Consider the following 23,753-nt stretch of genomic DNA (forward strand, 5'->3'; position numbering starts at 1 on the left):
TCACCATCCAACCTGACGGAACTGGAGAGGAAGAATGGCATAGGATCCCCAAATTCAGGTGTGAAAAACTTGTTGCATCATTCCCAAGTAAACTCATGGCTGTACTAGCTCAAAAGGGTGCTTTTTCTCAATACTGAGCAAAGGGTCTGAATACTTATGACCATGTGATATTTCAGGTTTTTTTTTAATAAATTTGCAAAATTTACTACATTTATGTTTTTTTTCAGTCCAGATGGGGAGCAGAGTGATTGTTAATGAGAAAAAAAATAAGTTTTTTGAATTTACCAAATCGCTGCAATGAAACAAAGAGCAAAACATTTTAAGGGGGTCTGAATACTTTCCTAACCCACTGTATATCTACCTAGCATTTCTTATCACAAAATTTTGGAAAAAAGGTTGAAATTTGTAAATGTTTACCTAAACTATGTAATGTCTTTTTTTCTATTTAATTGCCTTTTTAAACACCCCACTAATTGCTCATAACTCCCTACTTGAGGTTTACAGCTTAGGAGCCAGAAAGGCTACGCAGACAGCTGCGGGCTGATATTCATAGCCTAGAGAGGGGCCATAGACATTGCCCCTCCCGGCTACAAATACCAGCCCACAGCCGCCCCAGAAATGGCGCATCTGTAAGATGCGCCAATTCCGGCACTTAGCCCCTCTCTTCCCACTCCCGTGTAGTGGTGGGATATGGGGTAATAAGGGGTTAATGTCACCTTGCTATTGTAAGGTGATATTAAACCGGGTTAATAACGGAGAGGCGTCAATTAGACGCCTATCAATTATTAATCCAACAGTAATAAAGGGTTAATAAAACATGCACACATTAGGAAAAAAGTATTTCAATATTCTTCATTTAACCATACTTACCATACCTCAGCCCCTGCAAAAAACATAAAATAATAAACCGTATACTACCTGTCCGCCGTAGTCCAATTAATAACAACGAGTGTCATACGACGATCTCCCCTTTAGAACAGTGACATCGGGTGATGTCACTGCTCTATAGGACCTTCAGTGACACACTGACAGGAGATAATGGCTCCTGCAGGGCATCACTGAAGTTACTATAGTTCAAAGTCTCACTTTATGGCAATTGCTGCATGGGAAAATTTCTCACACAGCATTGCCAAAAGTCAGACTAGGGACTATTTTTTTTACAGCGGCGGAGGAATACAGTGCGGAAGGATACCTTCCTCCCGTCATTGGATTCCTGGAGCACTTGGAGAGCGGTCGCATCAGCTGATGCTGACGTTCTCCACGGGAGATCATCGTGGGACACTCGTGGATTTCTGCGGATAGGGAGTATATTGGTTGTTTGTTAATTTAATATTTTTTACAGGTGACACTGGCTTCGGGGATCAAAATGACAAGTAATGCTGTATGCACTCTATGTTTAATGTACTGTATGTCTATATGTATGTATTGTATATAATGTATGAATGTACTGTATGTAGTTTGTATGTAGTATGTATGTTTTTTTTATTCAACACATTAGCCGGATGATGGGACTACTACTGTCCCATCACTGGCTAATATGTCAATCACTGTTACTGTAGCAGGCATCATCTGATGGGACTTGTAGTCCAATCGGATGATGCCTGCACACACACAGACCCCCGGAAGCTAACACAGAGCCCCGGCAGCCCGAACAGAGCCCCGACAGGTCACACAGAGCCCCGGCAGGCCCGTACAGACCCCGGCAGCCCACACAGAGCCCGGCAGGCCCGCACAGAGCCCTGGCAGGCCTGCACAGACCCCCGGCAGCCCACACAGAGCCCCGGCAGCCTGCACAGAGCCCTGGCAGGTCCAAACAGACCCCCGGCAGCTCGCACAGAGCCCTGGCAGGCTCGTACAGACCCCCGGCAGCCCGCACAGAGCCCCGAGAGGCCCGTACAGATCCTTGCCAGGCCTGCACAGACTCCGCCTGCACACACAGATACGCACAGTGTCCGCCCATGCAGCGCCCACACTCTTCCCCCCTCCGGAACAGGATGTAGAAGGACAGAAAGGGCTTATTTACATTCCCATATTTGTGTCCCATTGACTTGCATTGGTATTAGTATCAGCGATATCCGATATTTTTTGGATATCGGCCGATCCAATCTGATACCGATACTTCTGGATATCCCAAAGGTATTGCTCAACACTAGTTACTATCCCAGATGTGGTTAAAAACTAATGTTTGGACATGACAGGGTTCTGAAGAGAAATTGGAATATTTGATTTTTGATGAGCAAATTTGGCTGGAATAGATTGCCAATGTCATTTTCCATTTGCATAGTCTCTCAGATGCCAAAACAGCAGAAACCTCAAACAATAAATGGCATTTAAAAAAAAGACCCCTAAAGGAATTAATTAGGATTAAGGTTAGCATTGTGAATCCACAGGTTCTTCATAGAGCTTAATAAAATTAAAATGTGAAAAAAATGTTATTTCCAGCAAAAAAAAATGTAAGCCCCAGAATTGTCATTTTCACAAGGAATAAAAGGAGAAAATGAAACCAACATTTTGTTATGCAATTTCTCCCAATTGCATCAGTACTAGTGTTGAGCGATACCTTCTGATATTTGAAAATATCGGTATCGGAATGGATCGGTCAATATTAAAAAAATATCGGATATCGCCGATACCGATACCCGATACCCGATACCAATACAAGTCAAAGGGACCAAAATATCAGAATTAAAATAAACCCTTTCTTTCCTTGTAGGTTAATTGTACATGAAGGAAAACAACTAAGAATAATGTAAGATGTATTGGGGGAGGTGGAGGAGACATTAAAGGCATAGAGGTTAAGCCCAATCAAATGGAATAGCAGTAATTATTTTTTTTTAAGACGTTCGGAGTTACAAAGATATTGACTATGTTAAGATTTTTTATATTTTGTCAGATATTTATGTTTCACTACTTCCATGCTCTTCACCTTCTTTTTTACTTTTCCCACACTTTCTTCTTCATCATCCTCAGCAGCAGCATCTTTTACATCAAATTCTTCTTCACCTTATTGTTCTTCTTCTTCACCTTCTTCCTATTATTCTTTTTTGTTACATTCTTCATATAATTTTTTATTAAACTATTATTCTTCTTCATATTCTACTTCTTCATCACATTCTTATTTGTGACAGGCATTCCTGTAGTTGTTATCTATAAAAGTTTGAAGATTACACCTTCCGTTCTGCCTGTCACAAAAGAGTTACAACAGGATTTGTCCGCATTCAGTTTGGCCTGCAATAGCAGGCTTTTTCCAGGGGCACCAAGAGGAGGAACGGACTCACCCCCATACACTGCTTTGTCTTCTTCTGCTTATAATTTAGATACTGTAATATATTTTGCTCTGATTTTTAGTCTTATGCTTAATGTTCTTCTGCTCTTTGTTCTGCAGCTTCTTGTTCTTCTGCTTCTCGGTCTTCAGGGTTGTCATCTCCAGGGTCATCATCTCCGAGGTCGTCATCATCTTCAGGGTGGTCTTCAGGGTCGTCGTCTCCTGGGTCGTCATTTTAGGGGTCATTGTCTTTGGGGACGTTGTCTTAGGGGTGATCTTCAGGGTCGTCATCTTTAGGGTCTTGAACATGGAAATGTAGCAGAAGGTACAAGAAGGCTGAGGAAATGCTGAGAACCAGCTGATGGTACTGGAACCCGGATGGCTACCCTAAGGTCCAAGAGCCAATGGAACTACCGAGGACCAGCTGACGGTACTGGAACCCGGTTACTAAGCAGGAGGTACCGGTGCCAGAAAGCACTACCAAGGACCACCTGACATTGGTGGAACTCGGATACCCAGTAGGAAGCACCTCAGCCAAAGGCTCTGCCCAGAACCAGCTGATGGTACTGGAACCAGGATGGGGAACAGAAGGTATACAAGCCAAAAAAACTGCCGAGAATCAGCTGACGGTACTGGAACCCAGATGGCTACCCAAAGGTAGAAGAGCCAATGGCATGACTGAGGACCAGCTCACGGTACTGGAACCCGGTTACTAAGCAGGAGGTACCCGTGCCAGAAAGCACTACCAAGGACCACCTGATGTTGGTGGAACTCGGATACCCAGAAGGAGGCACCTAAGTCAAAGGCTCTACCCGGAACCAGCTGACGCTATTAGAACAAGGATGGGGAGCAGAAGGTAGATGAGCATAAACACTGCCGAGAACCAGCTGATGGTACTGGAACCGGGATGGGTAGCAGAAGGTACATGAGGAAAAACACTGCCCAGAACCAGCTGATGGTACTAGAACCAGGGGGACCTATTCAAGATTGTCTTCTTAAGAACCAGCTAATGGTGCTGGAACTCAGATAGGCAGCAGAAGGTCCACAGGAAAAAATAAAATTGCTAGGCCATCAGTTGGTCGTAGTTACCGAAAACCCAGTCCTACAGGGGGAGCTTGTCCTATTGGCACTACGGAACCAGCCTTGATTGCCAGTTCCTGCAGCCCACATAGGAAGCACCTAAACTGCAGGCACCATAGAGTCAGCTAAGCCGACCGCAACACGACAGGACAACGTATTGGAGGCAAAGTGACCTTGACACTACCCGGAAACAGCTGGCGTGCTGGAACCAGGCTGGGCAGGAGGGAGTACCTGTGCCAAAGACACTACAGAGCAGCAACTGGCGGTGTTGGAGCCCAGGGATTAAATGACAAACAGAGTGTAGGCTGAGGCCTAATTGGAACAAGTTGAAAGGGAAGCTTTAACCCCCCCAGACGTTTGCAACTAGAAGAGCTACCTTGTGCAGTAGTAATGCTGCACAAGGAAAAGGTGGCTCTTTTAATTATGCTTCTTGCACACGGTGAACGAAACACTTATAACATGTCTCCCCTCATACCGTGAAACCGTCCCAGAGGCGGGACTTTCCTTCTTAATGAGACGCAGCACAGCTGTCATTCGTACCCCCTTGGCGCCGGGCGCAGCCTCCTGAGCATTGTTTGTTTGTCTACTGGAGACTGCGCTGTTATGTTATCCCTTGGCCATGCGCAGTTAGCGCTGCCCGTCTTCTGACATCATTTGATGTGAGCCAGACTTCGCCTGTGTGGTCGCGCTGCCCGAGATCACACCCCAGACCCTGATAGGATCGCGTTGTGCATGCGCAGTCCCAGGCCGGCAGGACAAGTCAGAAGAAAGAAAACGCCGAATGTAAGAAGCGAAAAGCATAGGGCGAGAGGGCCAACATCAGCACAACGGAAGGCAGGAAGGGACACGGCAGTCCAGAGGAGAAAAGGAAGCAAAAGGTGTGCACTATATGCCCGGACAATATATGGGCTGGTGCACAATAGTGCACAATATGGACATATAAAGCCTTGTGGCATGACGCTCCACACACAGCGGTATGTAATGATTGTTACTGAACATGCTATTTAAACTTGTAATGCACGCCTTTAGTCACTTCCCCTGATGAAGCTGCTGCGGCAGCGATACGCCTGGGGCTTGCTCTCACCATGCCCCTTTTATCTCTTTGAGCTATTTTGCCGGTCCCCCTCTTTGCCTTATGGGGATTTAACCCTTGCTGGAAGCCCTGTGCTACCAACCCTTGCTGCACTCTGCCAGTTCCATCTGACCATCGACAGCTTGTATCCGCTTGACTTCCCAGAATATTATTTTCTTCAGTTTGGGGACGCAGTGCATATATAGGCAGTGTGGACACCGATCCTGGGTGCCTGAGTCTTTAGGCATATCTGTACAGTGGGGGTGTACTCAGGTTATGGTGGTCAGTCCTAATAGGCACTCCATGAAGGTTGACTCACCTGGAACATATAGGGCTATGCGTATTGATATGATAGTGTTGACATAATGATGGGACCTTTACTTTCTTTGGGGTATGGTGTATGCACTGATTTGGATATCATGTTTTAAATGTTTTTAAATGTGTTTCTTGAGGTGTTAATAAAGGTGTTTGATACATTTATATATTGTTATTATTTGTGGTAGTGCATACCATATGAGTCTATCTTTTCTGGTTTGACAAATTGTTATGTATAGACTAGGTATTGCACCCCTTTATGGCTATGCATACATGATTTTTGTGCGCCCCTTTCTTTTCTTAATTTTTGAGTTATTGCCGCACACACAGCAGGGGAGCAGCTGGCGTTACTGAACCCCAATAACAGAGGAGCTACTGTTAACTGTGCAGACAGCACTTCCAAGCAGCAACTGGCGGTGTTGGATCCCAGGGAAAGCAGGAGGAGCAGACTTGAGTTATTGCCGCACACACAGCAGGGGAGCAACTGGCGTTACTGAACCCCAATAACAGAGGAGCAACTGTTGACTGTGCAGACAGCACTTCCGAGCAGCAACTGGCGGTGTTGGAGCCCAGGGAATGCATGAGAAGCAGAGTGTAGGCCAAGGCCTGCATTCGAGGCACTTAAAGATCTGTTGTAGTGTGAGCGTGGAGGTAGCAGGCCACATTGCCAGATACACAGCTGGGGATCAGCTGACATTACTGAACCCCAATAACACTGGAGCAGGTGTTGACTGTGCAGACAGCACTTGCGGGCAGCAACTGGCGGTGTTGGAGCCCAGGGATTACAGGAGAAACAGAGTGAAGGCTGAGGCCTAATTTTAACAAGTAGAAAGGTAACCTTTATCCCCCCCAGGCATTTGTAACTGAAAGAGCCACCTTGTGCAGCACTAATGCTGCACAAGGAAAAGGTGGCTCTTTTAATTATACTCCTTGCAAATGCAGAACTTACCACTTATAAAATGTGTACCCTCATACCGTGAAACCGTCCCGAATGTGGGACTTTCCTTCGTAATGAGATGCAGCACAGCCGTCATTCATACCCCCTTGCCGCCGGGCGCTGCCTCCTCAGTGTTGTTTGAATCTGTCCCATAGCCTGTGCTGTTATGATAAACCTTGGACAAGCGCAGTTAGTGCTGCCCATCTTCTGACATCATTTGGTGTCAGGCTGACTGCACTTGTGCGGCCGCGCTGCCTGAGATACCGCCTTGCAGTGTCTTCTGATTTATTCACACTGCGGGGTTGGGATTCATGGGCATGCGCAGTGCATATCTTTGCCTCTTACTCATCTCCTTCCGCCTTCTTCTTCAGACTGTGCGGTGTCACAGCCGTGACATTCGATTCGATCAGCTGACGCCACACAGTCTCAAGAAGGCGTAGGGAGATGAGTGAGAACCTGAGGCACAGATCTGCACAGCACATGCCCAAGAATCCCAGCCCCACAGTCTTAATAAATCAGAAGACACTGCGAGGCGGGATCTCTGGCGGCGCGGCCGCACAGGCACAGTCAGCCTGACACCAAATGATGTCAGAAGACGGGCAGTGCTAACTGCGCATGCCAAAGGTTTAACATAACAGTGCAGGCTCCGGAGCAGATTCAAACAACGCTGAGGAGGCGGCGCCTGGCGCAAAGGGGGTAGGAAGGACGGCTGTGCTGAGTCTCATTACGAAGGAAAGTTCCACCTCTGGGACGGTTTCACGGTATGAGGGGACACATTTTATAAGTGTTAAGTTCTGCACAGTTCAGCGCAGATTCAAACAACCCTGAGGGGGCGGCACCCAGCACCAAGGGGGTATGAATGGCGGCTGTGCTGCATCTCATTTTGAAGGAAAGTCCCACCTCCAGGACAGTTTCACGGTATGAGGGGACACATATTTTATAAGTGTTAAGTTTAGCATGTGCAAGGAGCAAAACTAAAAGAGCCACCTTATCCTGGTGCAGCATTTGTGCTGCACAAGGTGGCTCTTTCAGTTACAAATGCCTGGGGGGACAGGTTCCCTTTAATTTCTGTAGTAGTGTGAGTGTGGAGGAAGCAGGAGCAATTGCCGGATGCACAGCAGGGGATCAGCTGACGTTACTGAAACCCAATAACACTGGGTCATGTGTTGACTGTGCAGACGGCACTTCTGAGCAGCAACTGGTGGTGTTGGAGCCCAGGGATTACAGTTCAGGTGGTAGAAACATGAACACAACAGGAGACCTGGATACTGTTGCCAACCAAGTATTTAATGTGGAAGAGGAGTGGAAAATTCCTGTGAGATCCAGGCCTTGTTCATTTTCAGAAAAGTAAGCCTGTCAACGTTATTGGAGGATAGTCACATGCGACGGTCTGTTAGTACACCACCTGCGGCACTAAAGATGCGTTCCGATAATACACTAGCAGCAGGGCAAGCCAGCACCTCCAATGTATACTGGCTAAGCTCTGGCCATGTATCCAGAGACCCAAAACTTGAAGGGGGAAGAGACATGTGGGAGTACACTGAGAGGGCAAGACATGTAGTCTGTCACCACCTGACGGAAACGTTGCCTCCTGCTGACTGGAGTCATCTGTGATGGTGTAGACATTTGTGACAGGCACACAAAAGTTTGCCACAGTTGGGCCATACTGGTCTTGCCTTGTGCTGAGGCATTGCTTCTGCTCCGTGTTTGTGCTGAGCTTCCTCCACTGCCTCGACGCACTAAGCTGCTTTGTAAAGCACTAGCAGCACTGCTCTCAGTTGGACTGGAGAAGATGATGGAATGCACCAGTGTATCTTGGTACTCCCGCATTTTACGCTCCCAGTTCAACGGTGTTATGAGGGTTTGTAAGTTGTCCCGGTAGCGCGGATCTAGGAGGGTGTACACCCAATAATCAGCCGTGTTGAGAATGTGGGTGATGCGGCGGTCATTTCTCAGGCACTGCAGCATGAAATCAACCATGTGCTGCAGACTGCCAACTGGCCAAGAAACGCTGTCCCCTGCTTGAGGTGTGATCTCTGCCTGCTCTGCATCACCCCACCCTCGCTCTACATACTGACTACTGGAGCATTGTGTAACTCCCTCCTCTGAAGATGTCTTCCTCATCCATTGACTCCTCCTCATCCTCCTCATAAAGTGTCCCCTGCCTAGGCCTTTGTGAGGAACCATGTTGCGCAGACTGTCCAGAAGCAGATGGCATTTGTGACTCCTCATCCTCCACCTCTTCCATAACCTCATCCCTTAGCGATTGCAGTGTTCTTTCAAGCAGGCAGATAAGGGGGACAGTCATGCTGACTAGTGCTTCTTCTGCACTTTCCATCTGTGTGTAATCATGGAAGGCACGCAAAACCTGGCAGATGTCCTTCATAGTGGCACACTCAGTCGTTGTGAAGTCTGAACGGCGCGCAGTGCGACTTCTTTGCGCCTGATGCAGCTGGTACTCCATTACTGCTGACTGCTGCTCACACAACCGCTCCAACATATGTAACGTTGAATTCCACCTGGTGGGTAGGTCACATATGATGCCATGTTCCGGAAGGCAGAATCGGCGCTGCAGAGCTGCAAGGCGCGATCTTGCCATGCTGGAACACCACAATTGAGAACACTCTAGGCGGACCTTGTGCAGCAGTGCATCAAGATCTGGATAGTCCCTCAAAAATCTCTGCACGACCAAGTTGAGTACATGTGCCAGACATGGGATGTGAGTGAGGTTGCCTAGGGCCAGAGCTGCCACCAGATTTTGGCCATTGTCACAAAATACCATGCCTGGCTGGAGATTCGCTGGCATAAACCACACGTCGCTCTCCTGCTTGATGGCATTCCAGAGCTCCTGCGCTGTGTGGCTTCGATTCCCCAAAGAAATTAATTTCAGTATGGCCTGTTGACGTTTGGCCATGGCTGTGCTCAGATCGGTCATAACAGGTAAGCGTTCACGGGTCAAGGTGGAGGTAGACCGTGACGGCTCCTGCATTGATGATTCAGAGGAACTGGAATATGAGGAGGATGCAATGTGTACAGACTTGATTCCTGCAATCCTTGGAGTTGGCAGAACACGTGCAGCACCACTCTGAAGATCTGTACCCGGCTCCACAACATTTACCCAATGGGCAGTGAGGGAAAGGTATCCTCCCTGTCCATGGTGACTGGTCCACGCATCGGTGGTGAGGTGGACCTTGCTACTGATGGCGAGTAGTAGCGCATGTCTAATGTTTCCCTCCACATGTGTTTGCAGGGCAGGAACGGCTTGCCTGCTGAAATAAAAGCAGCTGGGCACGTTGTATTGTGGGACTATCAATGCCATCAAGTTACAGAAGGTGTCAGTCTCCACCAGCCTAAATGACAGCATTTCAAGGGACAGTAGTTTTGCAATGCCAGCATTCAGAGCCTGTGCTCAGGGGTGGTTTGCCGAGAATGGCCGCCTTTTCTCCCATGCATGTGCTACCGATGGCTGTAGACTGGGCTGGGTTTCTGGACAACAGTGCCAGAGGTTCTTCCATGGCGATCCTGTGAGGAAACCGAACCAGCTGTGTGTGAGCTGGAGGAAGAGGCTACAACAGGAGCTGAAGAGTTGGTAGGTGCAGCTGTTGGTTGGCCCAGCTCTTCAGTGTGTTTTTGTAACTCCACCACATGCTTGGTCCGCACATGTTTCCACATATTTATGGTATTGAGGTTGCTGACACTTTTCCCTCTTTTGACTTTATGATGACACAGCTTGCATTTGACAAAGCAAATGTAATCTGCAACTGTGTCAAAAAAGGACCAGGCACTGCAAATCTTTGGAGCGCCCGTTTTGGCTTTTGGAAGAGGCATGCTCCTAATGGGTGCCAAAGTGAAGGCTACAGGCAATGCAGTCTTCCCCTTCCCTCTCCCTCTTTGGGCCATTCGGGGAATCTCTTCCTCAGAGCTGCTCCCACCTTCCTGTACCTCACGCCATGATGGGTCAAGGACCTCATCATCTACACTACCCTCTTCCACCAACTGCTTCTCCTGGGTAGTCTCAGCAGCACAGTACGCACCAAAAAGTGGCACCTGAGTCTGATCATCAGATGCGTACTGAGGTGTGCTGACCGGAGGCACTGGCCCACCCGCCTCTTCAGATTCAGAGAGACAAAGCTGTTGGGCATCACTGCCTACTGCCTCTTCTTCCATTTCTGGAATGCTGCTTGGCTGGCCCCCTCTTTCCAAGCCAAGAGATTCAGAGAACAGAAGTAGAGATGGCTCCTGTCCTGGGCTCTCTGACTGCCTGGGCAATTTGGCAGGTGGTAGAGAGACAGATGGGTGCTCTCCAGTTCTCTGTGCCTGAGAGGATGTGGCACTAATTGAAGTCGATGCGTTAGCTGCCATCTATCTGACAACGGCTTCAATTTGTTCTTCCCGCAGCAGCAGAGAACGGTGATCTCCTACAAATCTGCGCATGAAGGACTGTTCCCTGCTGAAACTGGGTGATGATGAGTCACCAGTGCCCGCAGCAGGCACAGAATCCCCACATCCTCTCCCTGCTCCATGCCCACGACCACGTGCCTTACTCCCTGCCTTCTTCATCTTGGTAGACTGATAAAGATAGGCAGAAAAGTACTAAGGGCTTAGGGTGCTTATTTCTGAACAGCTCCTAACAGGTATAAGAAACACTAATTTTCTAAAGTGTGGACTAGACTTTAATATGAGCTAATGTGGCCTACATAACTGTAAAGTGGAGTGTTTGGTGAACTTTATTACCTTTTTGTTTTTTTCGTAGAACAAACTACAGAGTGACCTGCACTCACACACAGATTGTGCAGACAGCCGTGAACGGCGGTGCAAGGCCAAAAAAAGGTCCTCTATGTACTCCTATATAGTGTTTTTTCACAATCTATCAGGATACAGATGGAAACCCACTAATAGGCTAAATTTGAAAAAAGGTGCAGCAGGCAGCACTAATAGAAAAAAGGACAATGGAACAGTATGAGGCAGTGACGCATTCTGAGCTGACTACAACTGGCTGTGGCGGCAGAACAGACTACAGAGTGAGCTGCACTCACACACAGACCATGCAAACAGCCATGAACGGCGCTGCAAGGCCAAAAAAGCTCCTCTATGTAATCCTATATAGTGTTTTTCCCCAATCTAGCAGGATACGGATGGAAAGCCACTAATAGGATAAATTTGAAAAAATGTGCAGCAGGCTGCACTAATTGAGAAGCGGACAATGGAACGGTATGAGGCAGTGACGCACCCTGAACTGACTACAACCAGCTGTGGCGGCAGAACAGACTACAGAGTGAGCTGCACTCACACAGAGACCGTGCAGACAGCCATAAACGGCGCTGCAAGATGCAAAAAAGCTCCTCTATGCAATGCTTTATAGTGTTTTTCAAAAATCTAGTCGAGGGGTTCAAGAGAGGCCTGGATGTCTTCCTGGAGCAGAACAATATTGTATCATGCAATTATTAGGTTCTGTAGGAGGACGTAGATCTGGGGATTTATTATGATAGAATATAGGCTGAACTGGATGGACAAATGTCTTTTTTCGGCCTTACTAACTATGTTACTATGTTACTATGTTACCTTTACATTTTTTAAGGTTGCAGCAGCAATGATTGCAAAGCAATTATCCCTGACTAGATGCCTGAACTCCCTGTGTGATGGCCACCTGACAGCCCACAGCAAGCCACTTGATTATATACTAATACAACTCAGCGGCTCTTTTGGTTTCCAAAAATGTTCACTCATCTGGAAGGTGGAGCCTCAGAAAAGTATTTTTTCCCATTAATAAGGAGTGGGTCTCCTAGACTGGTAATGCGCAGGCAATTACCCCTGGGGGACATCCATATATCAAAGAATGTTAGAGGTAAACCTCTCAAAATTCTTAATGTAGGCATCATAAACACCCTTAAAAATATGTAGCTAGGGTAGCAATCACCCTGGTGATATGTTGGATGAGAAGGAAAAGGACACCAAAAAAGATGAAATCCTAGCGTATACTCATGTTTGGATGAGAAGGGGTGCATGGGAATAGACCAGAAAAAAAAACAAAAAACACTGGATTTCAGTTTGTGTTCCACTGCTGTCATCTGGTGGTGTTGAGAAGTCTGAGCCAATCAAGCCCTTGTTCATTTTGATGAGTCTGCCTGCCAGCACTTTCAGTTGACAGATGGATGTGATTATTGGTTGTAATATCCACAGCTGCACTAAAAACCCCCACTGACAAAATGCTAGCAGCAGGTAAGCCAAGACCTCCAAGGCATAGAGAGACAGTTCATGCCATGTGCCTAGCTTGGATACCCAATAGTTGTAAGGCACAGAGTAATCACAGAGGACACTGGTGCATCAGCAAGGTACTCCTTCAGAATCTTCCAAAATATTTCCTTCCATATCAGAGTACCATGCTCATCATGGTCTGGGTGATGGAAGGGTCTGGTAAAACTATTTCAGACCTTTGATAGTGTTCCCCTACCTCTGCTGCATATGCTGTGTGTCTCACTTGCCCCTCTTCCTTTGTTGTCCAAGGAACTGTGATCTCAGCTGCCAGCGTTGTCAGATAGGAATTTCTAAATAATTGTTCAACTAAGGCCTTCTTGTACTGCAATATATTGTTAAACCTTTCTGCCCTGGGAAGGAGAGATGGTCCTTGTAGCGTGGGTCTAGAAGGGTGACCAACCAGTAATTAATATTTGCCAAAATACGTACAATGCAAGGGTCATGGAAAAGGCAGCAAACATAAACTCAGCCATGGGTGCCAGACTGACAATAGGAAAGACTTCTCTGTCCCCCAAAAGAGGACAACTGTCCATCTTCTCATCCTAATCCTCGTCTTCCATGTCTACAGGCCATCCATGCTGAACAGACAGGATGAAGGTGGTGCGGATACTACCATCAGTAGTGCAGGCAACCAGCTCCTGTTCCTCCTCCTCCTCATTATCACCCAGTCTGGATTGAGAAGATGAGGCTTGGCTGTGTAGCATCACCCTGTATAGTTTCTTGCTCCATCTCAGCTTGCTCCAACAGCAAAGCCTCCTCTTTATTTGTGAGCAGCGTTTTTTCAGTAGACAAAGAAGCGGGATGGTGACGATGATTATGGCATCAAAGCCACTCACCATCATGGTCAAATACTCAATGTTTTAGATATTAGACATCCATGCACACTCATCAGCAATGTTGAATTCCAACTCGTGATGACTGGTGACATCACACACCAGTTGATGATCTGGAAGCTGCAAACCCTGCTGCAGCATTGCCAGGGCAGCGGCAGTTGTAGATGACTTGTAGAAATGGGCACACATGCAGCGTAATTTCACAAGTAGCTCAGGCCGATCTTGGTAGGTTTTGAGAAACTAAGTTGAGCTTGTTGGTCAGGCATGGTATGGCATGTACAAGGTTTCCAAGCTTCAGAGCCAGCACCAGGTTATGGACCTCTCAAGGATCATTGTGTCCAACCCCTTGCTTATTGCAGCGGAGGATTCACTAAACCATCTCAGACAGATGTCTGTCTAGTCTCTGTTTGAACACCTCCATTGAAGGAGAACTCACCACCTCTCGTTGTAGCCTATGCCACTCATTGATCACCCTCACTGTCAATAAGATTTTCTAATATGTAGTCTGTATCTTCTCCCTTTCTGTTTCATTACATTGTGTCTCATGTTTCCATGGGCAAATGAGAATAAGGATGATCCCTCTACACTGTGACACCCCTTCAGATATTTTTAGACAGGTACTAAGTCTCCTCTTGGCCTTCTTTTTTGCAAGCTAAAATTCCCAGATCCTTTAATTGTTCCTCGTAGGACATACTTTGCAGGCCTGACCAAGGCGTAGAGGGGGATAATTGCTTCATGTGATCTAAACTCTATGCTTCTCTAAGCACATCATAGAACTGTGCTTTCCTTTTTTGTTGCTGAATCACAATGTTGACTCATGTGCAGCCTGCAACCTATTAGTATACCCAAGTCTTTTTCAGACATGCTGTTGCTTAGTTCTGTTCATCCCATTCTGTAAATTTTCGTTTTTCTTGCCCTGATGTAGAATCTTTTAGTGCTCCCTGTTGAATAAGATTCTATTAATCGCTGCCCATTGTTCCTACTTATCTAGATCCTTCTGAATCCTTTCTCTGTCTTCTCTACTGTTAGCTATACCTCCGAGCTTTGCATAGTCTGCAAATGTGATCAGTTTACCTTCAGTTCCTTTATCTAGCTCATTTATAAAAATGGGTCCAGGAAAGAGCCTTGTGGTATCCCACTTGAAACATTCCTCCAACTGGATGTACAACCATTTATTACCACTCTTTGAGCACAGTCACTGAGCCAGTTATGAATCCACCTAACTGTAGCCTTATAAATCCCATGCTTGGTTATTTTTTCAATAATGAGAGTATAAGATACTGTATCTAATGCTTTCCTGAAGTCGACATATACTATACTGCATTTCCCTGATCCACGGAGTCAGTGATTCCATCATACAAGGAAATTTGAGTAGTCTTGCATGACTTGTTTGCTACAAACCCATGCTGGCTCTGGTTAAATGCTGTATTCTTATTCAAGTACTTAAATACATGCTATTTAATAATTTGTTCAAATATCATGCCTGTCTGATCTGTTATACCTTTAAATCACTCTGTGGCATTCGAATATTTGTTATTTAAACAAATTAATTTCAGCAGAGCCTGTTGCCGCTTCACAGAGGCAGTGCTGCAGTGCTTCCAGCTTGCGACTGATATGGATGACAATTCTGAAATAGAGGATAAGGAGGAATAGGGGGGAAGAAACTGATGTAGGAAATGGAGAAAACCCTGATGGAACTAACACCCGCAATCTGCTGCATTGGTAGCACGTGTGCAGTTCCATGGTCAAACTCAGTCCAGGCCTCCACTAGGTTCACCCAATGAGGGTTAGCAAATGTTGAACAAACTGTGAAGCATAACAAATAATATAGGACCATGGTTCATGCTCACAATTATGAATGGATCATATAAAGAAATGGTGTAAAGGACGATACTACAAAATTATTATTAATATATACCCTACAAGAGACATGGAGTACAGAGTCCAAGATATAATAAAATAAAATAACAATTTATTACAAAATACATAAACTAGTAACAATAGATTTCATAGTGAGAAAAATAAGGCAATAGCACCCGGTGTGAAAAAAATATTTCACATATCCACATAACACATGTATCAGGTACATGATGCAAGATGCACAAGTAATAACGAGTCCTAGTGACAAAAAAATCTTAGTAGAGAAATGGACTCAAAATATTAGTTAAAGGCCTAAAGGTCTGGTAACAGATGGTCAAGGATACAATAAAGAGATGTCCACCTAGTAAACTGAACTAGTATACCAAAATATATAATAAGGCGCAGGTGATGTTATGTGACACATGCTGGTGTAATGCTGGGATGGCATACTGGGAAAAATAGTGGCGGCTGCAGTCTGAGTACCGAGGGACACCCACCACCATGAGGTTGTGGAAAGCCTCAGTGTCCACATTATTTAGTGTTTGGGCCTGTGGGTGGGAGGCTGGATATTTATGCTTACGTTCCAAGGCCTGAGGGACAGCTGAATGCAACAACAGGTGCAGGTTGGGTTGCAACCATGCCGGCATCATGGACAGGGGATTGCCAAACATGACTACAGGGAAAGAGGCAGACCCCTGTTCATCTTGGTACAGCACAGCTTGCAAATGACCATTTGTTTATCAGCTGCACTTTCTTTAAAAAAGCGCCAGACTGGGAAACACTTAAACCTTTGAATGGAACTTGATGTATGTGGGTACTCTTGGGAACATCCGCCTGCCTTTTCCCTCATGAACAGTGTATAATTTTAAGGGTAGGTTAATTTTAACATTGAGGGATAGAATATCAAAAATAAAATCCAAAAAATCACATTACATAAAAATATGCAAAACTCGCCATGTTTGGAGGAAGAGTAATGCTGCCTATGACCCAAAGAACACCGTCCCCACTGTCATGAATGGATATGCAAACATTATGTTTTATAGGTGTTTCTCTGCATAGGGCACATAAATACTTCACCGCATCAATGAGAGAATGGATAGAGCCATGTACCGTAAAATCCTGAGTGACAATCTCCTTCCCTCTGCCAGGACATTAAAAATGGGTCGTGGCTGGTTCTTCCAGCAAGATAATGACCCAAAATATGCAGGCACAGCAAGAAAGGAGTGGCTCAAAAAGAAGCACATTAAGGTCATGGGGTGACCTAGGCAGTCTCCAGACCTAAATGCCATGGAAAACTTATGGAGGGAGTTGAAGCTCCGAGTTGCCAAGCGACAGCCTCAAAATCTTAATGATTTAGAGATGATCTGCAAAGATGAGTAAACCAAAATTCCTCCTGAAATGTGCGCAAACATCATCAGCAACTACAAAAAAAAGTCTGCCTGCTGTGCTTGGATTTTACCACTAAGTATTAAGTCTTGTTTGCCAGAGGAATCAAATACTTATTTCTCACTGCAAAATGCAAATAAATGTATATAATTTATGCAATGTGATTTTCTGGATTCTACTTTTGATATTCTATCTTTCAATGCTAAAACTAACCTACCCCTAAAATTATACACTGTTCATGTCTTTGTCAGTGGACAAACTGAAAAAATCAGCAAGGGATGAAATGCTTATTTCTCCCACTGTGTGTGTGTGTATATATATATATATATATGTATATATATATATATATATATATATATAGTATGTGTGTTAGTAATATATAACTCTTCTGTGGATATGATAGATAGCTTGAATGCAATAATAACAGTAATAATTTTCATGCATCGCATGACGCTAACTACTAAAATAATTGTTGGCTTGTTGGCTAACAAAAAACACTTACTTGGAAACACTGCATTTAAACAGACATTTTTATGTTAATTCAAAACAAATTAATAAACAATGTCCTACCTTTTCTCATTATCTCTTATGTCTACATTTTCTTTTTGTTTCAGATTTATTGATGGATTGGATCTGATGCCCTTAATTCAAGGGAAAAGTGTTATATCAGAACATGAATTCCTCTTCCATTACTGTAATGCATATTTAAATGCAGTAAGGTGGAATCAAAGAAACAGTAAGTCAACTTTTGTGTTTCTAAATAAAATATTCATATCTTAAGTAAATAAAATGGTCATTGTTTAAACAATAAGAAAAATGCCACTCTAACTTTTAAAACGTCAAAACCTCACCATTAGTTTTATTGTTAACATTGTTTTCAAATATACTCTCTTTTTCTGTGGGTGAGCTACTCATGATTGGACACTTCCATGTGGCAGAGTATTACCATTAAGACATGTTCACATGCAGCAATGTGGTCTGAGAACCACAATAGCCCAGAGCCACTGTAGTATTTTCTCTGCTCCCCTACTAAATCACTTAAATTTGCAGGGAAACAGCTGCACAGAGCTAATGTTTTTGGCACTGGGGGAGACCGCTATGTGGGGAACCTTCCTCCATTTTATTACACAACAGTGAAATCAATGTTAAACATATAATATGATATAATCTAAAGCCTTCAAACTTAGGCTATGTTCACATCTTGTTTTAGCATGTGGCTCCTGTGGTTCTCATGTCTGAAGCCCTGGAAAATGAGATGCAAATGTATGACTGACAGAACAATTGGGTGAAAGATTTTGCTCACATTGCATTGAAAAATGCTGTAGTTAAGCCCCCGATCCGAACTGCAAGAGAAGAAAAATAACTTTTATTATACTCACCTGCAGTGCGGTCCGGTCCGATGGGTATCACCGATGATGGTCCAGCGCCTCCCATCTTCTTGCGATGCCACCCTCCTGCTTGCTTCATGGTTCTGGGCATCGTGCTCCTGCGCAGGCATCCTTATCTGTCCCATTGAAGGCAGAGCAAAGTATTGTAGTGTGCAGGCGCTGGGCCTCTCTGACCTTTCCCGGCACCTGCGCGCTGCAGTACTTTGCTCTGCCTTCAACAGGGTAGATAAGTATGCTTGCACAGGAGCGAAATGCTAGGGAGACATGAAACAAGCAGGAGGGTGGCATTGCAAGAAGATAGGAGGCGCCAGACCAGGACCCGTGATACCCATCATACTGGACCGCCATGCAGGTGAGTATAATAAAAGTTATTTTTCTTCTCTTGCACATCGGATGGGGGCTTATCTACAGCATTACAAAATGCTGTAGGTAAGCCCTGAAAGGCGGTGGACGTAACTCGTATCGGCCAAAGTTGGTGACAGGTTTGCTTTAATGTAGCCTTAGGGCTTCTATGTATAATATTCACATGCTCCTGATAAGAACACCCTCAAGAATACTAGAATATTATCTCATATGTTCTTTCAATCATTCAAATATGTATTCCACTTTCAGTCATTAGGTGTAATAATTTTCTTTGCAGAGTTTCTTTAATGCTTGAACCTAGAGATCTAATATTCTACATGCTTGTGCTTAGTGTTTAAAAGGTATCTACAGTTGTGGCTAAAAGTATTGACACCCCTGCAATTCTGTCAGATAATACTCAGTTTCTTCCTGAAAATGATTGCAATCACAAATTCTTTGGTATTATTATCTTCATTTAATTTGTCTTAAATGAAAAAACAGAAAAGAGAATGAAGCAAAAAGGAAAACATTGATCATTTCACACAGAACTCCAAAAAGGGCGAGACAAAAGTATTGGCACCCTCAGCCTAATACTTGGTTGTACAACCTTAAGCCAAAATAACTGCGACCAACCACTTCCGGTAACCGTCATTGAGTTTCTTACAATGCTCTGCTGGAATTTTAGACCATTCTTCTTTGGCAAACTGATCCAGGTCCCTGATATTTGAAGAGTGCCTTCTCCAAACTGCCATTTTTAGATCTCTCCACAGGTGTTCTATGGGATTCAGGTCTGGACTCATTGCTGGCCACCTTAGAAGTCACCAGAGCTTTCTCTCAGACCATTTTCTAGTGCTTTTTGAAGTGTGTTTTGGGTCATCGTCCTGCTGGAAGACCCATGACCTCTGAGGGAGACCCAGCTTTCTCACAGTGGGCCCTACATTATGCTGCAAAATTTGTTGGTAGTCTTCAGACTTCATAATGCCATGCACACGGTCAAGCAGTCCAGTGCCAGAGGCAGCAAAGCAACCCCAAAACATCAGGGAAACTCTGCCATGTTTGACTGTTGGGACCGTGTTCTTTTCTTTGAATGCCTCTTTTTTTCTCCTGTAAACTCTATGTTGATGCTTTTGCCCAAAAAACTCTACTTTTGTCTCAACTGACTAGAGAACATTCTTCCAAAACGTTTTAGGCTTTTTCAGGTAAGTTTTGGCAAACTCCAGCCTTGCTTTTTTATGTCTCAGGGTAAGAAGTGGGGTCTTCCTGGGTCTCCTACCATACAGTCCATTTTCATTCAGACGCCGACGTATAGTACCGGTTGACACGGTTGTACCCTCGGACTGGAGGGCAGCTTGAACTTGTTTGGATGTTAGTCGAGGTTCTTTATCCAACATCCGCATAATCTAGCGTTGAAATCTCTTGTCAATTTTTCTTTTCTGTCTACATCTAGGGAGGTTAGCCACAGTGCCAAGGGCTTTAAACTTCTTGATGACAGTGCGCACGGTAGACACAGGAACATTCAGGTCTTTGGAGATGGACTTGTAGCCTTGAGATTGCTCATGCTTCCTCACAATTTGGTTTCTCAAGTCCTCAGACAGTTCTTTGGTCTTCTTTCTTTTCTCCATGCTCAATGTGGTACACACAAGGACACAGGACAGAGGTTGAGTCAACTTGAATCCATGTCAACTGGCTGCAAGTGTGATTTAGTTATTGCCAACACCTGTTAGGTGCCACAGGTAAGTTACAGGTGCTGTTAATTACACAAATTAGAGAAGCATCACATGATTTTTCGAACAGTGCCAATACTTTTGTCCACTCCCTTTTTTATGTTTGGTGTGGAATTATATCCAGTTTGGCTTTAGGACAATTCTTGTTGTGTTTTTTTCATTTAGGACAAATTAAATTAAGATAATAATAACAAAGAATTTGTGTTTGCAATCATTTTCAGGAAGAAACAGAGTATTATCTGAGAGAATTGCAGGGGTGTCAATACTTTTGGCCACAACTGTAATATAGATGTGTGCATAGATCATTTGTGGATTCGCAAGTTCCTGCAAACTTAAATTTTTTTCGATTCAATACATGAGGATTGCATTAAACCAAAATGAACAAAAAGTTAATGTTTTAGGGGAAAATTCATCAAAACTGTCAAATTTAAATTTTCAAAGGTTTAGTCACCTCTAGTACTTACTAATTAAACATTGTTCCATTTATAGCAATCAGGAAGCTATTAGTGTTATTGTGATACAATGATCTACATTTATTAATGTATGTTATGCACCAAAGAAACTTGTTTGCAATTAGAAAAAAATCACAGTATTTGTCTACATTTCCAAGCTGCTTTTTCTGTATGTATTTTTCCTTTTGCAAGAGAAAACAAATATCACAAATTTAACATAATAATAAATGTGAGCCACTATATTTTTCCTATGCAAATTGCCTCTTCTGAGGAAAAGACGACTTAAACTCTATAGCGCCACCTGTTGGAAGTAGCGATCCTACAAGTCACAATCAACCCTTTAACGAGTCGTGCAATATGACTTAGGATAAAAGCCAAATCAGTATCTCAATTCGCCGACACGGTGTTTCGGGTCCAACAGGTGGCGCTATAGAGTTTAAGTCCTCTTTTCCTCAGAAGAGGCAATTTGCATGTTTAATTTCCCAGAGGAGCATTGCACGGCGAATAAGCCTCCTTACCTTGACAAGCCAGCTGGTATGTCACTCTCCATAAGGAGAAACATTATATTTTTTCTGTTACTTTTGTTAAGAGCATGTCCGACCAGACATTTAGTTTATTACCAAACATTTGTTTTTTTTCTTTTTTTGTCATTGTCATAAGGTTTTTATTTTCCTGTCGATATATCTGTAGGAGAACTTGATTTTATGCAGGGAAAGTTATATTTGTAAATAACGTTTTTTTGAAATAGAGAATAAATTGGCTAGTCTTTAGTACTTTTAGGGGGATTGAATTCACAAACCTCCCTGCAATGTAGCCATTATTCTTTCAATTTTTTTGTTAGTCAAGTCACTGCGCATTAAAAAGAACAAGTTACTGTAACTATATTTTAAGGGTCAGTATGAACACAGGGAAAACAAGCATATGCATTTATTTGTCCCTTCCACAATGAAATCATGGTTTATAGAAAATAAATCTTTTTTTTGTCGTTGCATCCTGAAAGCCAATAACTTTTTAAAATATTTCCCCGTGTGCATCTCTATAATGGTTTGTTTGTTAGAGAAGTTTTGATTTGTGTAATTTCAGAATCCATATAATTTAATAACTATGTTTTACTAATATTTTTGGGAGGCGGTGTAGAAGACAAAAAAATCCATATATTGTTTAACCTCTTAACAATCAGAGGTATTTTTGTTTTTTGCATTTTCATGTTTTTCTCCCCTTCTTCCCAGAGCCATAACTTTTATATTTTTTGGTGAAAATGGCCATTTACAGGCTTCTTTTTTGCGGGACGAGTTGTAATTTTGAACAGCACCATTGGTTTTAACATATTGTGTACTGGAGAACAGGAAAAAAATTCTAAGTGTTGTGAAATTGCAAAAAAAGTGCAATCCCACAGTTTTGTTTTCTTACCATCCATTATTATTCTCCAGGTCATTATGAGTTCACAGACTCCAAACATGTCTACTTTCTTTTTAATTTAAGTGGTAAGCAAAATTCCAAAGTTTATTAAAAATAGAAACGATACCCGTTGCGTCTCCAGTTTTCGTGATCTCGGGTTGGGTGATGGCTTATTTTTTGCGTGCCAAACTGACATTTTTAATGGTACCATTATCGTGCAGATACAATCTTTTGATCATCCGTTATTGCATTTTAATGCAATGTTGCACCGACCAAAAATAACGTAATTCTGGCGTTTGGCGTTTTGACTTTTTCTCTTTACATCGTTTAAAGATCAGGTTAATTTTTTTTATATTGATAAATACCAACACAGCAATACCAAATACATGTATGTTATAATTTTTTTAATTTTTAAATATTTTTAAAAACTTTTTTACTTTTTGAATGTTTCAATAGTCTCCATTTTGATACAGGAAAGATATATATCTTGGTAACGTGTTAGCTAGTAGATAGAAAAATATTTAGAATTGAGAGTCCTCAGTGGTTGATACCTTTTAATGGCTAACTGAAAAGATGGTAACAAATTGCAAGCTTTTGAGACTACATAGGTCTCTTCATCAGGCAAAGACTGAATTCTTCAGAATTTCTATTAGTCTTTGCCTGATGAAGGGACCTGCGTAGTCTCAAAAGCTTGCAATTTGTTACCATCTTTTCAGTTAGCCATTAAAAGGTATCAACCACTGAGGACTCTCAATTCTAAATATTTTTCAATAGTCTCCATGAGAGACTAGAAGCAGCACTTGTCCGATCAACTCTGCTACAGACAGGTTATGATCAGATCGCCTGTATGTAGGAGAAATGCTCACTTGCTTTGAATGCCGACCACTGGGTAGCGCTCATAGCAATATGGCTATGACAACCATAGAGGTCTGCTGGATACCTTTCGTTGTCATGCCAACCCATCGGTGACCCGCAATCACGTGACAGGGTCACTGATGGGTGGGATTTCCAGTGCGCTTTCCAGAAGAATGAGTTAAATGCCACTGTCAGAGATTGACAGTGGCATTTATTTGTTTAACAGCCGCCGTGTGTGAAATGATGTCCAATTTTCAATTTTACCACTGTTTTTTTTTCTCTTGTTCCAATACACACAAAGGAAATAAACAACAGTATAAGAATACGTTTAATTGTAATAATTTTCTGTGAGAAATACTTAATTTTCTAAATCATTTGCAAGGGAGTCAACACTTTCAGCTAGGACTGTACCTATTTTTTGTTTTATGTTATTTAATATACAGAAGCCTTTTTTCATATACAGCAGAATGGAATGATGAGGGCAATGATGATGATAATAATAGCAATAATAATATTAATACAACCTTTTTACCCGCTGTTTATATGAGTAATGCTGTATATTTAATGGCATATAATATTCTCAGCAATTTC

General features: G+C 43.5%; 1 protein-coding gene across 3 annotated transcripts in view; it reads left to right on the top strand.

The window, feature by feature from the left end:
- STS (steroid sulfatase) overlaps positions 1-23,753 on the top strand; it is a 514,463-nt gene that overhangs the window by 331,411 nt on the left and 159,299 nt on the right. For all 3 annotated transcript variants that reach the window (XM_069761574.1, XM_069761575.1, XM_069761576.1), the window contains one exon: positions 17,618-17,739. In XM_069761574.1, the coding sequence (XP_069617675.1) occupies positions 17,618-17,739 (122 nt within the window). The remainder of the gene's footprint in view (positions 1-17,617; positions 17,740-23,753) is intronic.

The sequence above is a fragment of the Ranitomeya imitator genome, chromosome 3, assembly GCF_032444005.1.
Source record: "Ranitomeya imitator isolate aRanImi1 chromosome 3, aRanImi1.pri, whole genome shotgun sequence".
Lineage (NCBI taxonomy): Eukaryota > Metazoa > Chordata > Amphibia > Anura > Dendrobatidae > Ranitomeya > Ranitomeya imitator.